The 14,748-nt window shown below is 39.2% G+C and overlaps 1 protein-coding gene across 1 annotated transcript; it reads left to right on the top strand.

Moving 5' to 3' along the window:
• Positions 1 to 5,468: 5,468 nt before the first annotated feature.
• On the top strand, positions 5,469 to 10,915 carry map9 (microtubule-associated protein 9; the record flags this gene model as incomplete). The annotated part of the gene is made up of 12 exons (XM_083655831.1): positions 5,469 to 5,540; positions 5,656 to 5,743; positions 6,164 to 6,394; positions 7,207 to 7,427; positions 7,529 to 7,619; positions 7,725 to 7,749; positions 8,600 to 8,762; positions 9,615 to 9,701; positions 9,813 to 9,974; positions 10,076 to 10,221; positions 10,401 to 10,536; positions 10,796 to 10,915. The coding sequence occupies 12 exons, from the start codon at positions 5,469 to 5,471 to the stop codon at positions 10,913 to 10,915; spliced, it is 1,542 nt and encodes a 513-aa protein (XP_083511957.1).
• Between the last annotated feature and the right edge of the window lie 3,833 nt (positions 10,916 to 14,748).

Genomic DNA, 14,748 nt, shown 5'->3' with positions numbered 1-14,748 from the left:
GGGGGGGGGGTGGGGTGGGGTGGGGGGGGCTTCAGAGAGGTGAGAGATGCGTTGGGGAGTAACCCTCACACACCAAGCCAATTCATCAAATTGGATACCATTTCTAAGAGATGACAGACTGTAAAACTGCAACATGTGTACTGGATCCTACATGTTTGACATGCCATGATCTTAAAAAGGTGGATTACAATGAACAAGAGACTCTGAACTCCTTTTATAACTGCATGGGCAGTTATAACCTTTCCTCACAGTGTACCAGAAATATTTTGTACAAATCGTGTCTCTTCTTTATTGAGCAGTATCTACTTACCTCTTGTACTACCACAGTATACAGCAAGGAACAGGGAAGTGCACTCAAACTGAACTATCACTTTAAGTTCTTAATTTAACCTGTTTTGATCTCCGACCAGGAAACACTAAGGCTCAAGGCTAACTCATTTATAAATAGTGACGCACCCAAATGTAAGAGATCCTTGAAACTCTAATTGATTGTGCTGATGAAAGTCATTAACCATATCTTGTGCTCTTATTTTTGATGGCAAATCAAAGACAACATTAATTTTACAAGCACTTTTGCTTACAGTATAGAGGCTATAAAAACATCAGTTGATGGGGACCAATTAACAGCAGTGAGTCACCATATATGTTTCCTTCATTTTTGCCTTTTGGCCATATGTTCCCAGCTGAAACGGGACAATAATAAGTTGAGAAATCAAATTTAACATAGGAAAATAAGACAAAGTAATTGGACAGGGTGACACCAATAGCAAATACTTAATTACAATCAGACACTAGTCAGGATCACTGAAATGGAGAGGGGTAAAAGTTGTATTGACAATCTAAATGAGTAAGATTATAATATGAATGTGGTCAGGTTAAACCCTCTTAAACTAAAAAATTCCCCTGTGTGTGTGTGTGTGTGAGAGAGAGAGAGAGACCTTGACCTAAATACAGGACTATAATGTATCATACAAGGCCATTTTGTTTTTTTGATCCACATATCTCAAAATGTAATATGTCCATGCCACGAACAAAGCTTTCCCAATAGGACAATGGTGGACTTCAACATGGAGTGGTCTTTTTCTTGCATATGTTTAAAGTTGATTATTTCAACATCAAAGGTTGTATTTGTTGTACAAAGACAAAATAATCAGATAATATGTATGTTACCTACTTTTTATCCCACTAAAAGCCCAATTTATGTAGGCTATATGCATTATGGGCAAACTATGGATACCTGTACTGTAAATGAAAGGATGCGCTGAAAAAAAGATTAATTTATGTATTTGTAATTCATATTTATAGGCATTTACAGGGCAATATCCTATAGCGATTGGTTGTGTAAACCAATATGTGCTAAATATATTCATTCAAATCACTCAGATGATTGAGGGTGAACTTCAGATTACTGTTGCTGGCCATAAATGCTACAATGAAGTTATTTGTTCAAACAGACAGCAGGAAACAGAGTTGAATAAGGTGTCTGTTATGGGTTTTGTCCAAACATGCTTCTGGTTAACATCATCTACGAGGTTGTTAGGATTACAGCCAGGTTAAAAAAAAGTGACATTGTCCTTCTCAACACAGCATTCAGTATGACAAAATCAATCCTCAGGGCTTGGCAAATAATTAAAGGAATGTCACAAAAATTGCGCTTGGCTGACATATTTTTTATTTTTTGAATTGTGATGTTAGGTGCAGTAATTTACATACAAATGAAATGGTTGCATTGTACCTTCACTTGAATAAAATTGCACAAATAACATTAACATGAAAATGAAATCAGCCTGGCCCAGTGCCTGTGCCTTGAGAAATAAGCTAAAGACAAAGTACATAATGTGCAAGACTAAATACTCAAGTGTCCAGTAATGACCTCTTTGTGCCTGAATGTTGCAGTGTGTCTGAACTAAAGTTTCATTTTGTCAGAATGCGTGCAGCTGTGTCTATAAAGTGTTTGGAACATTTCATCTCTCTTCAGCCGTGGCTCTCCGGTTGCTATGCCTGCTGGCCTTGGCATGTTGATTTGTTGAGTGGCTGGCCATCTTCCTGCTTTTCATAAACAGCATTTTGGAGAATTGTGTGCAGAGAATGAACATGTGGCAGACACTGTGGGAATTCAAATTATAAATAGACATTAATCATTATATGAGCAGAGGCAAAGTTGATCTTATCTGAGGCTATATTTAGCTATGTAATATGTGTGACAAAATGACAGACGATAGGCCATAAGAATGCCAATGAGAAAGTAATCTGAATACATACCTAAATCATCTTTAGGGAGTGCAGATTTCCTTGTGTCGTGAAATCATAAGTGAAAAGTGTAAGGTTATTTTTTTAAGTTAATTTGAATTTTGGCATGAATGGTCGTTGTTGGCAACCGAATATTACAGAAACTGCAACAGTGCATCTGCAATTCTTCACTTTTTTGAGCATGCATCTTGAACCAAAGTATGAACCAAAGTATGGGCCTATTGGACAGAACATTTTTCCTAGCTGTTTTTGTTTTATGTGACAGATGCATTGCACAAACAAGCTCCTGCATTTTGTGTACATTTTGGTGTCAAATCTAGCTTAGCTAATCTTAGTTTAGCTGCAAGGCCAAAGCTCACTTAAAGAAACTCTTGTTTTCCTCCTTTTCCCATTTTATTGCCTATACCAACCTCTCTCATGTTTACAGTCAGGTTATACTATAGTTTAACCCTCTTACACCTAAGCTTGAAACAGTCTGCCTGGATATATTTTGTTGTTATGGCTGTAAAAGTGTCAGAAAATGTCTTTGGAGTAAGTGCTTTCCCCCCTTTTTTCAGAATCATTTCAACTTTCATTATCTGGAGTTATTTACATTTCACAGTATGTCTTGAGTGTGTAATAACAGTTTACCCACATTTTCTCCTGTACCAATGAGGCCATTTACACCTTGCATTAACATGTGTTTTCTGCCGTCAGATTGCAATCAGATTGTGCTTGACCACATTCGCCTGATTCCATTTACACCTGGCGTTAACATGCGTTTTGGGTGATCAGATTGCAATCTGATGGCAATTTGATCACCCAAAATGGGTAGCCTCTCAATCCGCATACAGTTGCTGTATCCAGATTGAGAGGACACATATTGCATTTACACTTGTGTTCAATGTGTACACAATGCATCCCTGACCACCTCCGGAGGTGGTTTGGCCGATCAGATTGGAATCCATCTTCAATGTGTCTTGGGGGCGTTTACACCTGTACTTCCAAGTGGTCAAGCACAATCTGATTGCAATCTGATGACTGAAAATGCATGTTAATGCCAGGTGTAAATTGCCTCATTTTCTTTCCTGTTAGCCTGGTAAACCCGGGTCATGGGTCAAATCCGGTCACGTGAACTCACATTTTGTTTACGTAGAGCGAAACAGAATGTGAGATCACAAATCACTCAGGATGGTTTTAACCAGGTTACTTTCATGTTGCGTGCTACCTGCTTTTAATTTGTTTTCCTGCTGCACTCTGAGATTTGCTTTTAATTAAAAATGTCATCATCAATCATATGAATTCTGGCATTGTTCTCATTCTAGCTCATGAGTTTAATCATAGTAGCTGTATAATCTCACAAGCTTGTTGCTTGATGTTCTTTAAGAGTGTGGCTCTCAGGATGATGTTGTGCAGTGATACATTCAACATTCATAAAACAAGCTGCTGCAGGTATCTGTACATATGTGTACTAATTTAACCTCTTTACCGCCCTTTACTTTCATTTTCCCTCCTGGGGTCTTTCACAGTTAAATAAACGTTTAGCATTAAAATTAACCTGCAGAAAGGTTGAACAGGGAAATCTGCAAATATGTTGCTGTAACATACACAGCTTTTCCCTCTGGACATGATATGACCTTGGCATCACGTCATTGGTCCCCTACTCTGCATGGTCTGTGGATCCACATCCCTCATGGGTCCACTGGATAACCTTGGACAACATCTGAACTCTGAAGACAAATAGATGAATGGCAGAAACCAAGACACCTGTTCAATGCCATGCCTAGTTCCACAGTGCAGAGACTGGGAGAGTCAAAGCATGAGGGTTTCAATGTATAACTGCACTTGTGCCCATCGGTGAGACAATGCACTGAGTGACCATTGTCTGTTCCTCAGATAGGAGAACGTTCTTTGTGGACAGAGTGAAATACCATTTAAACCACAAGCTGTTGCTGTTTCTAGTGGCGGGAGTGGTCTTTCCTTTAACTCCAGCTTGGGCAGATGGTCCTCATCCTGTTCCTTCCTCAGCAACTCCATGTTGAGCTGGTTCCTCCTCTTCAGCTCTGCATTCTCCTTCTGGACTCAGCGATCAGATGGAGCCAGTGGAGACTAGACCAAGGAGATTACGTTGTATGAACTCAATTAATTCATTGTCTCAACTTGAGACAAGATTTGTCATTATATTTCACTTTTAAAATGAACTAGCCTGTGCACTCCTGAGTTCAAAGAGGCTTTGTAGTGATGTGTACCATGGCTGATCATAGAAAGCTCCCACTTCTGTGTTCAGCAGACCTAGAACTAGACCCAGATCTAAAACCCTGTGTGCATTTCATAGTAGTGCATTTACTCTGCCTATAGCACGCATGGCTGGCCGCCGCCCTGCAGCAAGAGACAATGTAGCCTACCAAAGAAATGATTTCACAGTTTGCTATGTCTTGTTTCCAGACTATTGCACTCCCCTTTCATCTTTCATCCTTGCAAAGATAAACAGATTAACAACTAAAGATAAGAATATAACAATTGAAGCATGTTTCCAGGTATTGCATAACATGGGTGACATGGGCACTGATGCTGGAATAATTAGATAAGAGCATGCCTCAATCAATCCTAGTAGGCTAGCAGCAAATCAGAATCAGATCTGCATAGCCTACTGTATGTAGATATTGCTATTGCATTACAGTACATTATATTGCTCATAAAGTAGTTCAATTTGGGTTCCAATTTCCATTTGTCTGATACAGGCTAATAGGCTACTACACTAATACTATACTATACTATACTATACTATACTATACTATACTATACTATACTATACTATACTATTCTGATCAGCAACGAGCAAAGTCATAAGCACATTATAATAGGCATAAGCTGATGAGTAGTATAATCATTTGAGCATGCGCACTGTTTAACCCGGATCTTCCACTCGTTTCCCTGGGTTACTGTAAACAGCACTGCCAGCTAACATGGCTTATGCTATTTATTTCACCAATGCATTTCGGCAGTAACATGAATGAATGAATGAATGAGTTTTCGGTCAGCCAACTATCCGCTGTTAACACAACTATCTATAATGTTACTTTATAAAGTAGTAGTATAGTTACCACTTACCAGCAGAGGTGGAAGCTTCCTTTCTAACTGTTGCCACAAGTAGGTACTTAGCGTTAGCAAGCTAATACCAGCTAGCTTGCTTGCTAACTCCAAACTCCAAACAATCGCATTTGTTTATGGTTTTCGCAATGGCTGACCATGAGGTCAGGACACTGGCTTACACGAAAAGCCCGAAAGCGTCAAGAAGAACAAATTTTCAGGTAAGTTAAATGCTACGCTATTCTGGATAGGCTATGCGAACTTATGACATTGTGAGCATTGATAAGCATTGATAAGTATCATGTCGATGCTCAAATTGTGTCATTGGCATTGCAGGATGAACTTCAAGCTGCTATCTCTGCCAGGGCAGGCAGAGCAAAGGCTGATCAGTACTCCTATTCGGATGACTTCGAGGAGGATGATGGTAACATCACAGAGCATCAATACCTTAAAACTCGGTGTTACATGGTGCTATGCGGACATTTATGTGTGTCTATGTTTGCTGCTGTTCAGGCTCTAAAGATGCTTCCTCCTTGACAGCAGTTAGACTAAAATCCTTAATCTTAAACCACCAGAATAGACATACAGGAGACTACTTTGTGTAAACAGCCTTTTTCTAACTGCATAATCAGACTATACTTTCATACCTCTTATTGCGCCAGGATGACACCCTTAAAACATGCACAATGCCGCCCTCTAGCTGATGGCAGGAGCTAGGGTAAGATAAGATAAGATCCAAGATGAGACAGTGAGTCAGCTACCTTGAATTCAGATAGATGCAATGTAAATACTCAGCATAGTTTGCTCTTTCTTGATCATTTACTGGAATAACATTATTTCGCAGATTTCATGAAGGAACTTCTGAAAAGAAAAAAGAGGAGTGATGCATTCAAGGCCGGAAAGAGTAAAGCCAAAATCAACGACTTTGAGCTTTCAGACGATGAAGGCAAACATAGCAGACCAAAGAAAGTTTCATTCCTGAAAACCCAAAAAAGAATCAGCTCCCCCTCGCAAGATGTGCTGGCATCAGATTCACGTGAAAATGAGCTGCCCGACTCCTCCGTCACTGGACACAGTGACCAGAAGAACTCAATTCCCTCACAACGCTCCACAAGTTTCAATGAAGAGGATGCAAAATCTGGAAAAAGTGATGTGGATTCCCAACCTCAGTCCACAAGAACATTTCCAAGTGAATCTCCATCTTACCAGATGTCAGACACAGCCTTGCCCTTACCATGTGACAGTGGTGCAATGGAAAACCCGGGTCCCTCGTTTTCTGAAATGAATAAAGAGAGGAACGACTCATTTCATGGAGAAGGACAAAAATCCAATACTCCACAGTCGCTAGTGGGAACTGGCTTGCACACATCTTCAACAGGTCTGTTTCCACAATGCGTTTTATCACAAAGGGCACATTACATGATGCTACAACCTACAAATGTCAGTGCACTGAATGCATTAGCGCTGCAACGATTAATCGATTAGTTGTTGTCAAATATTAAATTGATCGCCAACTATTTTGATACGTTTAATTGGTTTGAGTAATTTTTTAAGAAAAAAAGTCTTAATTCTCTGATTCCAGCTTCTTAAATGTGAATACTTTCTGGTTTGTTTATTGCTCTATGACAGTAAACTGAATTATGTTTGGGTTGTGGACAAATCAAGACATTTGAGGACATCATGTTGGGCTTTGGGAAACACTGATCGACATTTTTCACAATTTTCAGACGTTTTATATATAGACTGACCAAATGACTAATCGATTCATCGAGAAAATAATCTAGAGATTAATCAACAAGGAAAATAATCATTAGATGCAGCCCTAGAATGCATGCAGATTTATGTTCGCCTGATGTTTGATAATTCCACAAACTCTGTGTTATTCAGATAGTGATATTAAGAGTGAGCCGCCCAGACCCAAACCAAGGCAAAGGACCACTGGATTGAGATTTCAGGCTATGGCGGAGCACAGTGAAGACACTGGGTCTCTGGATGTCAGCAGGCCGCCCACATCGTCCATGTCCATTCCCCTCTCGACTGATACAGGCAGCACCATCACCAGAGTCTCCTCTCCTGACAGGCTCACTGCCAGGAGCTGCAGTCCGCATGTGAGTCTCATTGCTTATTTGTTCAAATGGGCTTTCCCCCCCGTAAAATAATTATTTTGTTAACCAATTGGAGACATGTTGTTTATATGGGTTTATCCTAGACGCCGGAAGGAGACCACACATCCTCTTCCCTAGTGAGAAACAAGCGGTCGCACTCGTTCACCAAGTCCACAGTTGGTTCTGTATCTAGAGGTAACAACTGCAATGCTCAGCCTCACTTTTTTTGGCGTAACTTTTGTTTTTAACTTTTGTTTTTAACACATTTTTATCCTCTGATATTTGTTTTTATCGTTTTAGATGACAGCAAAGAACAGGAGGGAAAGTATTCAACGTCATTTGAAGAATTTCATGTAAGATATTCATTATCAGGTCTCACTGTGATGCTCTTATTTGGTATTCACCTTATGTTCGAACGCGGCGGTCAGCCAATTACTTGCGATTGTGTTGACACTTCCTGTGGCAGTACAGTTATATTGTGTTTGTTCTGTGATCGGCCTAGAATAATCTGCCACTCAATGTGAAATTGCAGCCCATTCTCAGTCCGACGGCTTCCAGTGAGTCAGACTAGGTTTGAGCAGGTAAAACAGCCAACATTTTGAACAGGAAGTCATAACACAACCGGGTCAAGTGGGCGAGGCTACATAAGGTGAATACCTTGCAGAAAGCGGTTAGTTTCATGTCACATTTACTCAGTTTGACACCTCGGGAGTCTGTGATTCTGCTTCTGATTCTTATCTTAGTGTCAGGAAGTAATATAAGCCATTTTGCCTAGTTTGCTGTCTTTCTGTATAACCTAAACTAGACTATCTACAGTACCTTGGCAACTGGTTATTTATTCCATCACCGACCTGAACAGAAGCAGGCAGAATTCAAATCTCCTCTCCTATAGGAAGTTGATGGACACAGATAGTTGTGTCTGGCAGAGCAAATCTAATTCAGCTACAGTTTTATTGTATAATAAAAGTAAATATAGGCTCTTTTTTCATGTTTTCTTTTAGGGAGACTCTGATCATTCTATTGGTCGACTCACTGATGTGCACGAAAAATCGTTTAATACCAGGTATGCAAATGCTTGCACTATCCAAGCTGGGCCAATAGAACACCACAGCTTAATGGATCAAATGAATGATTGACTGACCCTCGTTTTGTTTTGTTTTTTTTATTGAAATTAGGACATCGAGTTCTCTCACTAAAAGCTTTGAGAGACCGCACAGTGTGTGCTCCTCCAAAGTAGAGTCAAAGTATATGGGAACACTGAAGCTTCTGGACCGTAAAGTGCCTCTAGAGGAGTCTCGGCCAGAAACGGCAGATTCACTCCGGGCTGCCATTTACCAGGTCATGTCATCATGATGGTGCATCAATGTCTGTATTGTCTTTTTAGCATTTGGAATGTAAACACATGTTGGATGAAAGAGCATTTAGGGCCCCACATTGCTACACTTAACAGTATAAAACACCCAGAGAGTGTAGCCCTGCATGCACAAGCATTTCATGGGGAAGGGAGAATAAACACTTTTCAAAGGAGGTTCATATGACACATTTAAATCCAAGTTCATTCAGATAGTAATATTCATGGGAGCAGAGTACAGCCAGGTGTATACTGTATCATAATTGTCATGTGCCAAAGTCACACCCTCTTATGGGTTAGGCATACGAGCCAAGGGATTTCATCCGCCATTTATTTTTCCATAGACATTTCGTAAAATGCTTATAGAAATAATTTTACTTTGTCAAACCCAGTTGACCCAGCTATATTTTAGAATCAGGAGAGACCATAGAACATTTCAGGGGGGGGGGGGGGGGGGGGGGTGAATCTGCTGTTTCTGGCTGTTTATTTGTCCAAGTGAAATGTATTATGGTCTCTCCTGATTCTAAATATAGCAGAGTCGCTTAGTTTGATGAAGTAAAACTATTTTTATAAGCATTTTACAAAATGTCAATTGAAAAATAAATGCCGAATGAAATCCCTTGGTTCGTATCGTCTATGGTTCGTATGCTTAACCCGGAAGAGGGTGTGACTATGGCACTCTATTGAAAACGTTTCTTTAATGCTCTTCTTTACTTTTATCTGGGATTTTATGACTATATAAAGGGCAACATAAATATCTCTAGACTAGTGGATTGTCAGTCTAGTGGATTTAAGTCACAAACCCACTCATTGTGCTCCTACTCTCTCTATAAAAACAGGAATGGCTTCAAAAGAAAAAGGAGACGTTGAGAGAGAAAATGCAGCTAAAGAAGCGAGAGGACATGTTGAAAGAAACAAAGAAAAAGGTAAATATATTGATTGGTAGAAGAACAATGTAGTTCAACAGACCATGCAGATATTGGAAACTAGGTCATTTAATTTCTATGCACACTGGTTACCATCTTTAAAACAAACAGGAGGAGCAAACTAAAAAGGAAGAGGCTGTTGCATCCTACGAGGTTTGGAAAGAAAAGAAAGCAGAAACCCTCAAAGCCAAAGCCAAGGAAAAGCAAGACGTGGTTATGAAAGAACAACGAGCAATTGAAGAGAAAGCAGAAAAAATTGAATCTGCTAAAAAGGTACGTGGCCAGCTGACCTATTGTGCATTAAAGCTGAATGATATAATAAGCACTTGTGTGGGAAGCTGTAATGTTGATCAAGAATGTTCTACTAAGTACAGGTGTTTGAGAAATGGAAAGAAACACATGATGAACTACTCAAAGAGAAGAACAGAAAACAAAGAGAAGCAGAAAATAAACTCAAGCTGAAAAAACAAGAAACAGAGGAGGAGAGACAGAGAGACTGCAAATCTGCTTTTTCCAATTGGTGAGTGTAAATAAATGTTTTTTTTCCATTTGCTGATCAACCATCACTCACACAACCATCTAGGTTATTGGAAAATGTAGCGAAACACCTCACACAGACCTCTGAGGTGTCACTTAATTACTGAAAGGCTACTCCATTGTGTCATAATACTCTTCTCCCCCCCTCTCAAAATAATTAAGGGATGAGAAAAAGACGAATGTTCTCGATGACAAGGTCAGGAAGGAGCGCAAGGAAATCAAAAACAAAGCTGAGGAAGACAGATACAAAAATGAAGAGAAAGATGAAATGGCTTTAGAGGTGTATGAAAAGTGGATGGTAAGTACTGTAGCATCACTAACAATTTTAGCTATGGTAATAGCATCCAATGTAGTGATGCACACCATTCCAGTTCCCTAATTTGTTTTTGAGACAAATGATCTGTTTGCAATTATTGTCAGCCCCGCCCCCTACATCTGAACTGAAGGTGTCCTTTTTTATATTGACCCAATACGTAGAGAAGGGTTCAATATTGATGGTATCAGGTGCTTGATTATATTTATTTTTTGTGACAGTTGTCTCTGCATTTCTCCAACAGACAAGGAAAGAACTAGAACAGAGAAGACAGAGAGAAGAAAGACGGATACAGGCTATTCTGCAAAACAGTCCACCTCCCCCTTGGAGCCCTCCCAATAAAACGATACCATTTAGAAAATAACTGAAATCTAACATACCGATGCATATATCTTCTGCGTACAGTGTGTGTTTTAAACGTACCTACGGTATTCATTATTCTTGAATTTTCATTTTTTATCAAATTTTGTATTAGCCAGCAGTTGTAGCCTAATAGTAGGGTCATCTGTGGCACTTCCGTGACCGTGGAGAGCGAAGGTCCGTTTCTCAATGGATTTGTCATCTAGGAGGGTTAATAAACAAATTTAGCCGGGGTGTATTTTTAAAAAATGCGGGGAAAATATTTGAGAGACCAAAATCCAAAATGTCTGCCGTGGAAATGAACTTTTTAATGGTTTGACCTACAATGATGCACAATACATGGTTTCAGAGCTTATTCTAGTCAAGGAATACATATTTGGTGTTTATATAATGATTTGGCTTATTTTTTTACCTTCAAATCCAAGATGGCTGCCAATTTTGAGCTCTAAAAGGCAGTTTTTTCAAAATCGTCATAGAGCCTTCATATTAGGCTTGAATGACAGGTCTTCTCATGATGAGTTGAATAATATACAGTATAAGTACACAGAAGTAATCTCTGCGGTCAATAAAGTCAATGTTTGTGTGTAAACAACAGTTGCTGATTTGCTGTTTCCCATTAAATAGGGTAGGCTACTGAGAATATGGTGTCCAGTTCATCCCATCACATTTTCATAATGAACCAAAAACAATTTTGCACTATAGCCTAACATAAAATAATATTCTGTATGCAAAGCTAGCAAGGTTAGTTGCTTGAGCTGAATTTAAAGGTCAACTCAAAACAAACAATGAAATTAACTTTGAAATTAAAACTGAATCCTAGGCTACTAACTTTCATCAGCACACAGTAAAGGAAACTTGTCTTTGAACTCAGCTGACTGTCTAGTCCTAATCCCTGTTGTGCAATGTCCCTTTTCAGTGAAGTTTTAGTTTTTGTTAAGAGTATGGACTTTTAATCTTGACCTTGTTGGTAGGCAACGGCCCTTTTTCAGTCAAGCATTTTCAGATTAGCTCAGTCAGTCTGTGAAGCAGTCAGTGTCAGCACTTGCGCGAGCTCGCTTTTTCTCTAAGTAACTAATGTTAACATTACACACTTTAAGACACTTTGTTTGAGGATATAAAAGGAGGTACGGTGGTGTAGTGGTAAGCACTATCGCCTCACAGCTCGAAGGTCGTGGGTTCGATTCCCACCTGGGACGATGTGAAAGCTGAAGGAATGCGTGCCCGTCCGCATGTCCTCGAGTGCCCACCGCCCGGGTGGGGTCGTCAAAAGGGCCTTTCTGTGTGGAGTTTGCATGTTCTCCCCGTGCCTCCCGGGGGTTTCCTTCATATAGGAACCCCCTTCACCAAAAACATGCAATATCCTGGTTGCTAATGTGGTTCCTCCTCTGGTCGTTAAGGGCGCCTGTTCAGAGGGAGGGGAACTGGTTGGAATAGCGTGAACCTCCCACGTGCTATGTCCTACCGGTGAAGCTTCCCCTGTCAGGTGAAAAGAAGCGGCTGGCTAACTGCCCATGTCTCGGAGGAAGCATGGAGCCAGTTTCGGCTCTCCCCAGATCGGCAGAGGGTGGAGTAGCAACCAGGATAAAGAAATTACGTTAGCACTAATGGGGGATAAAAATGGGATAAAAAAATCGGGGGGGGGGGGAATATATAATAAAATAAAAACTTTGTTTGAGGATATCAACGTTATTCACTAGTCTAAAGATAGTTCTACCATCAAGAACATATAAAACAAAAGCAAAAACAATTTTTATTTGCAGAAGTCATCATTGATATTTGGTGTTAGCTAACGTTAGGTAACGTTATTATTTTTAGCTAAAGTTAATGTTATCTGTCTCCACACTTCTGTCAACTGACATATATGCATTTGCTTTTGAAAATAAACAGCGTATAACAGCAATATAATATAACAGTAATATAATAGCGAGTTGCTTTCCCTCCCAATAAAAGACAAAGCACACAATGTCCTATGCATGTGTCCTAAAATGTGACAAGCCTTGCAAGCCCACCGATACAATAAATCAAGGCAAATGGGACAGCTTACAATTAAAAGCCCAAGACTGGTCAGGACTTGATAAATTTGATGATGTTTACACCACCACCTCCTGGGAAGATGGGCCAACCAATCGGTACATGCATTCGTCATGTTATATTTCTATTTAATCTTCAGTTATGCTTAAGCAAGCCAGGCTGTTTATTTTCAAAAGCAAATGCATATGTCAGTTGACAGAAGTGTGGAGACAGATAACATTAACTTTAGCTAAAAATAATAACGTTACCTAACGTTAGCTAACACCAAATATCAATGATGACTTCTGCAAATAAAAATTGTTTTTGCTTTTGTTTTATATGTTCTTGATGGTAGAACTATCTTTAGACTAGTGAATAACGTTGATATCCTCAAACAAAGTGTCTTAAAGTGTGTAATGTTAACATTGGTTAGAGAAAAAGCGAGCTCGCGCAAGTGCTGACACTGACTGCTTCACAGACTGACTGAGCTAATCTGAAAATGCTTGACTGAAAAAGGGCCGTTGCCTACCAACAAGGTCACGATTAAAAGTCCATACTCTTAACAAAAACTAAAACTTCACTGAAAAGGGACATTGCACAACAGGGATTAGGACTAGACAGTCAGCTGAGTTCAAAGACAAGTTTCCTTTACTGTGTGCTGATGAAATTTAGTAGCCTAGGATTCAGTTTTAATTTCAAAGTTAATTTCATTGTTTGTTTTGAGTTGACCTTTAAATTCAGCTCAAGCAACTAACCTTGCTAGCTTTGCATACAGAATATTATTTTATGTTAGGCTATAGTGCAAAATTGTTTTTGGTTCATTATGAAAATGTGATGGGATGAACTGGACACCATATTCTCAGTGGCCTACCCTATTTAATGGGAAACCGCAAATCAGCAACTGTTGTTTACACACAAACATTGACTTTATTGACCTCAGAGATTACTTCTGTGTACTTATACTGTATATTATTCAACTCATCATGAGAAGACCTGTCATTCAAGCCTAATATGAAGGCTCTATGACGATTTTGAAAAAACTGCCTCAAAATTGGCAGCCATCTTGGATTTGAAGGTAAAAAATAGGTCAAATCATTATATAAACACCAAATATGTATTCCTTGACCAGAATAAGCTCTGAAACCATGTATTGTGCATCATTGTAGGTCAAAGCATTAAAAAGTTCATTTCCACAGCAGCCATTTTGGATTTTGGTCTCTCAAATATTTTCCCCGCCTTTTTTAAAAATACACCCCGGCTAAATTTGTTTATTAACCCTCCTAGATGACAAATCCATTGAGAAACGGACCTTCGCTCTCCGCGGTCACAGAAGTGCCCCAGATGACCCTACTATAATGCAAGTTTCTATTTTTTATACAGTTTTTGTTTGCCGGACAAGGAATGTTGGAGCAAAGCTTTTGCATTTGTATGTAGAATAAGTTATATAATTTATTAAAATGTGGTGTGATAGCCTGATTAATATTGAGAGGAATAATGCCATTATTTGTATTTACCAAATCTGTATATATATATATATATATATATATATATATATATATATATATATAGTGTATACTGACACTAAACTTGTTCATTGCATTAAGAGGCACATAAAGTACAGTATGCAATATAAGCTTTATAGACAACATGAGTTTCCAAACTGTTGAACAATCTTAGATTCCTTAGAAGTTTAATTGGTTGGAATTATTATTGCTGATGCTATAACATTCAGTCATTTCTATACCATACATTTGTGGAATGTAAGAGTAAATCCCATTCTATGGAGATAACTCCAGTAGCTGGAGGAGGTCGACAGTTTGAGCAGTA

The sequence above is a fragment of the Poromitra crassiceps genome (genome assembly GCF_964638095.1).
Source record: "Poromitra crassiceps genome assembly, chromosome: 19".
Lineage (NCBI taxonomy): Eukaryota > Metazoa > Chordata > Actinopteri > Beryciformes > Melamphaidae > Poromitra > Poromitra crassiceps.
This window is presented reverse-complemented; position numbering and strand designations above follow the sequence as displayed.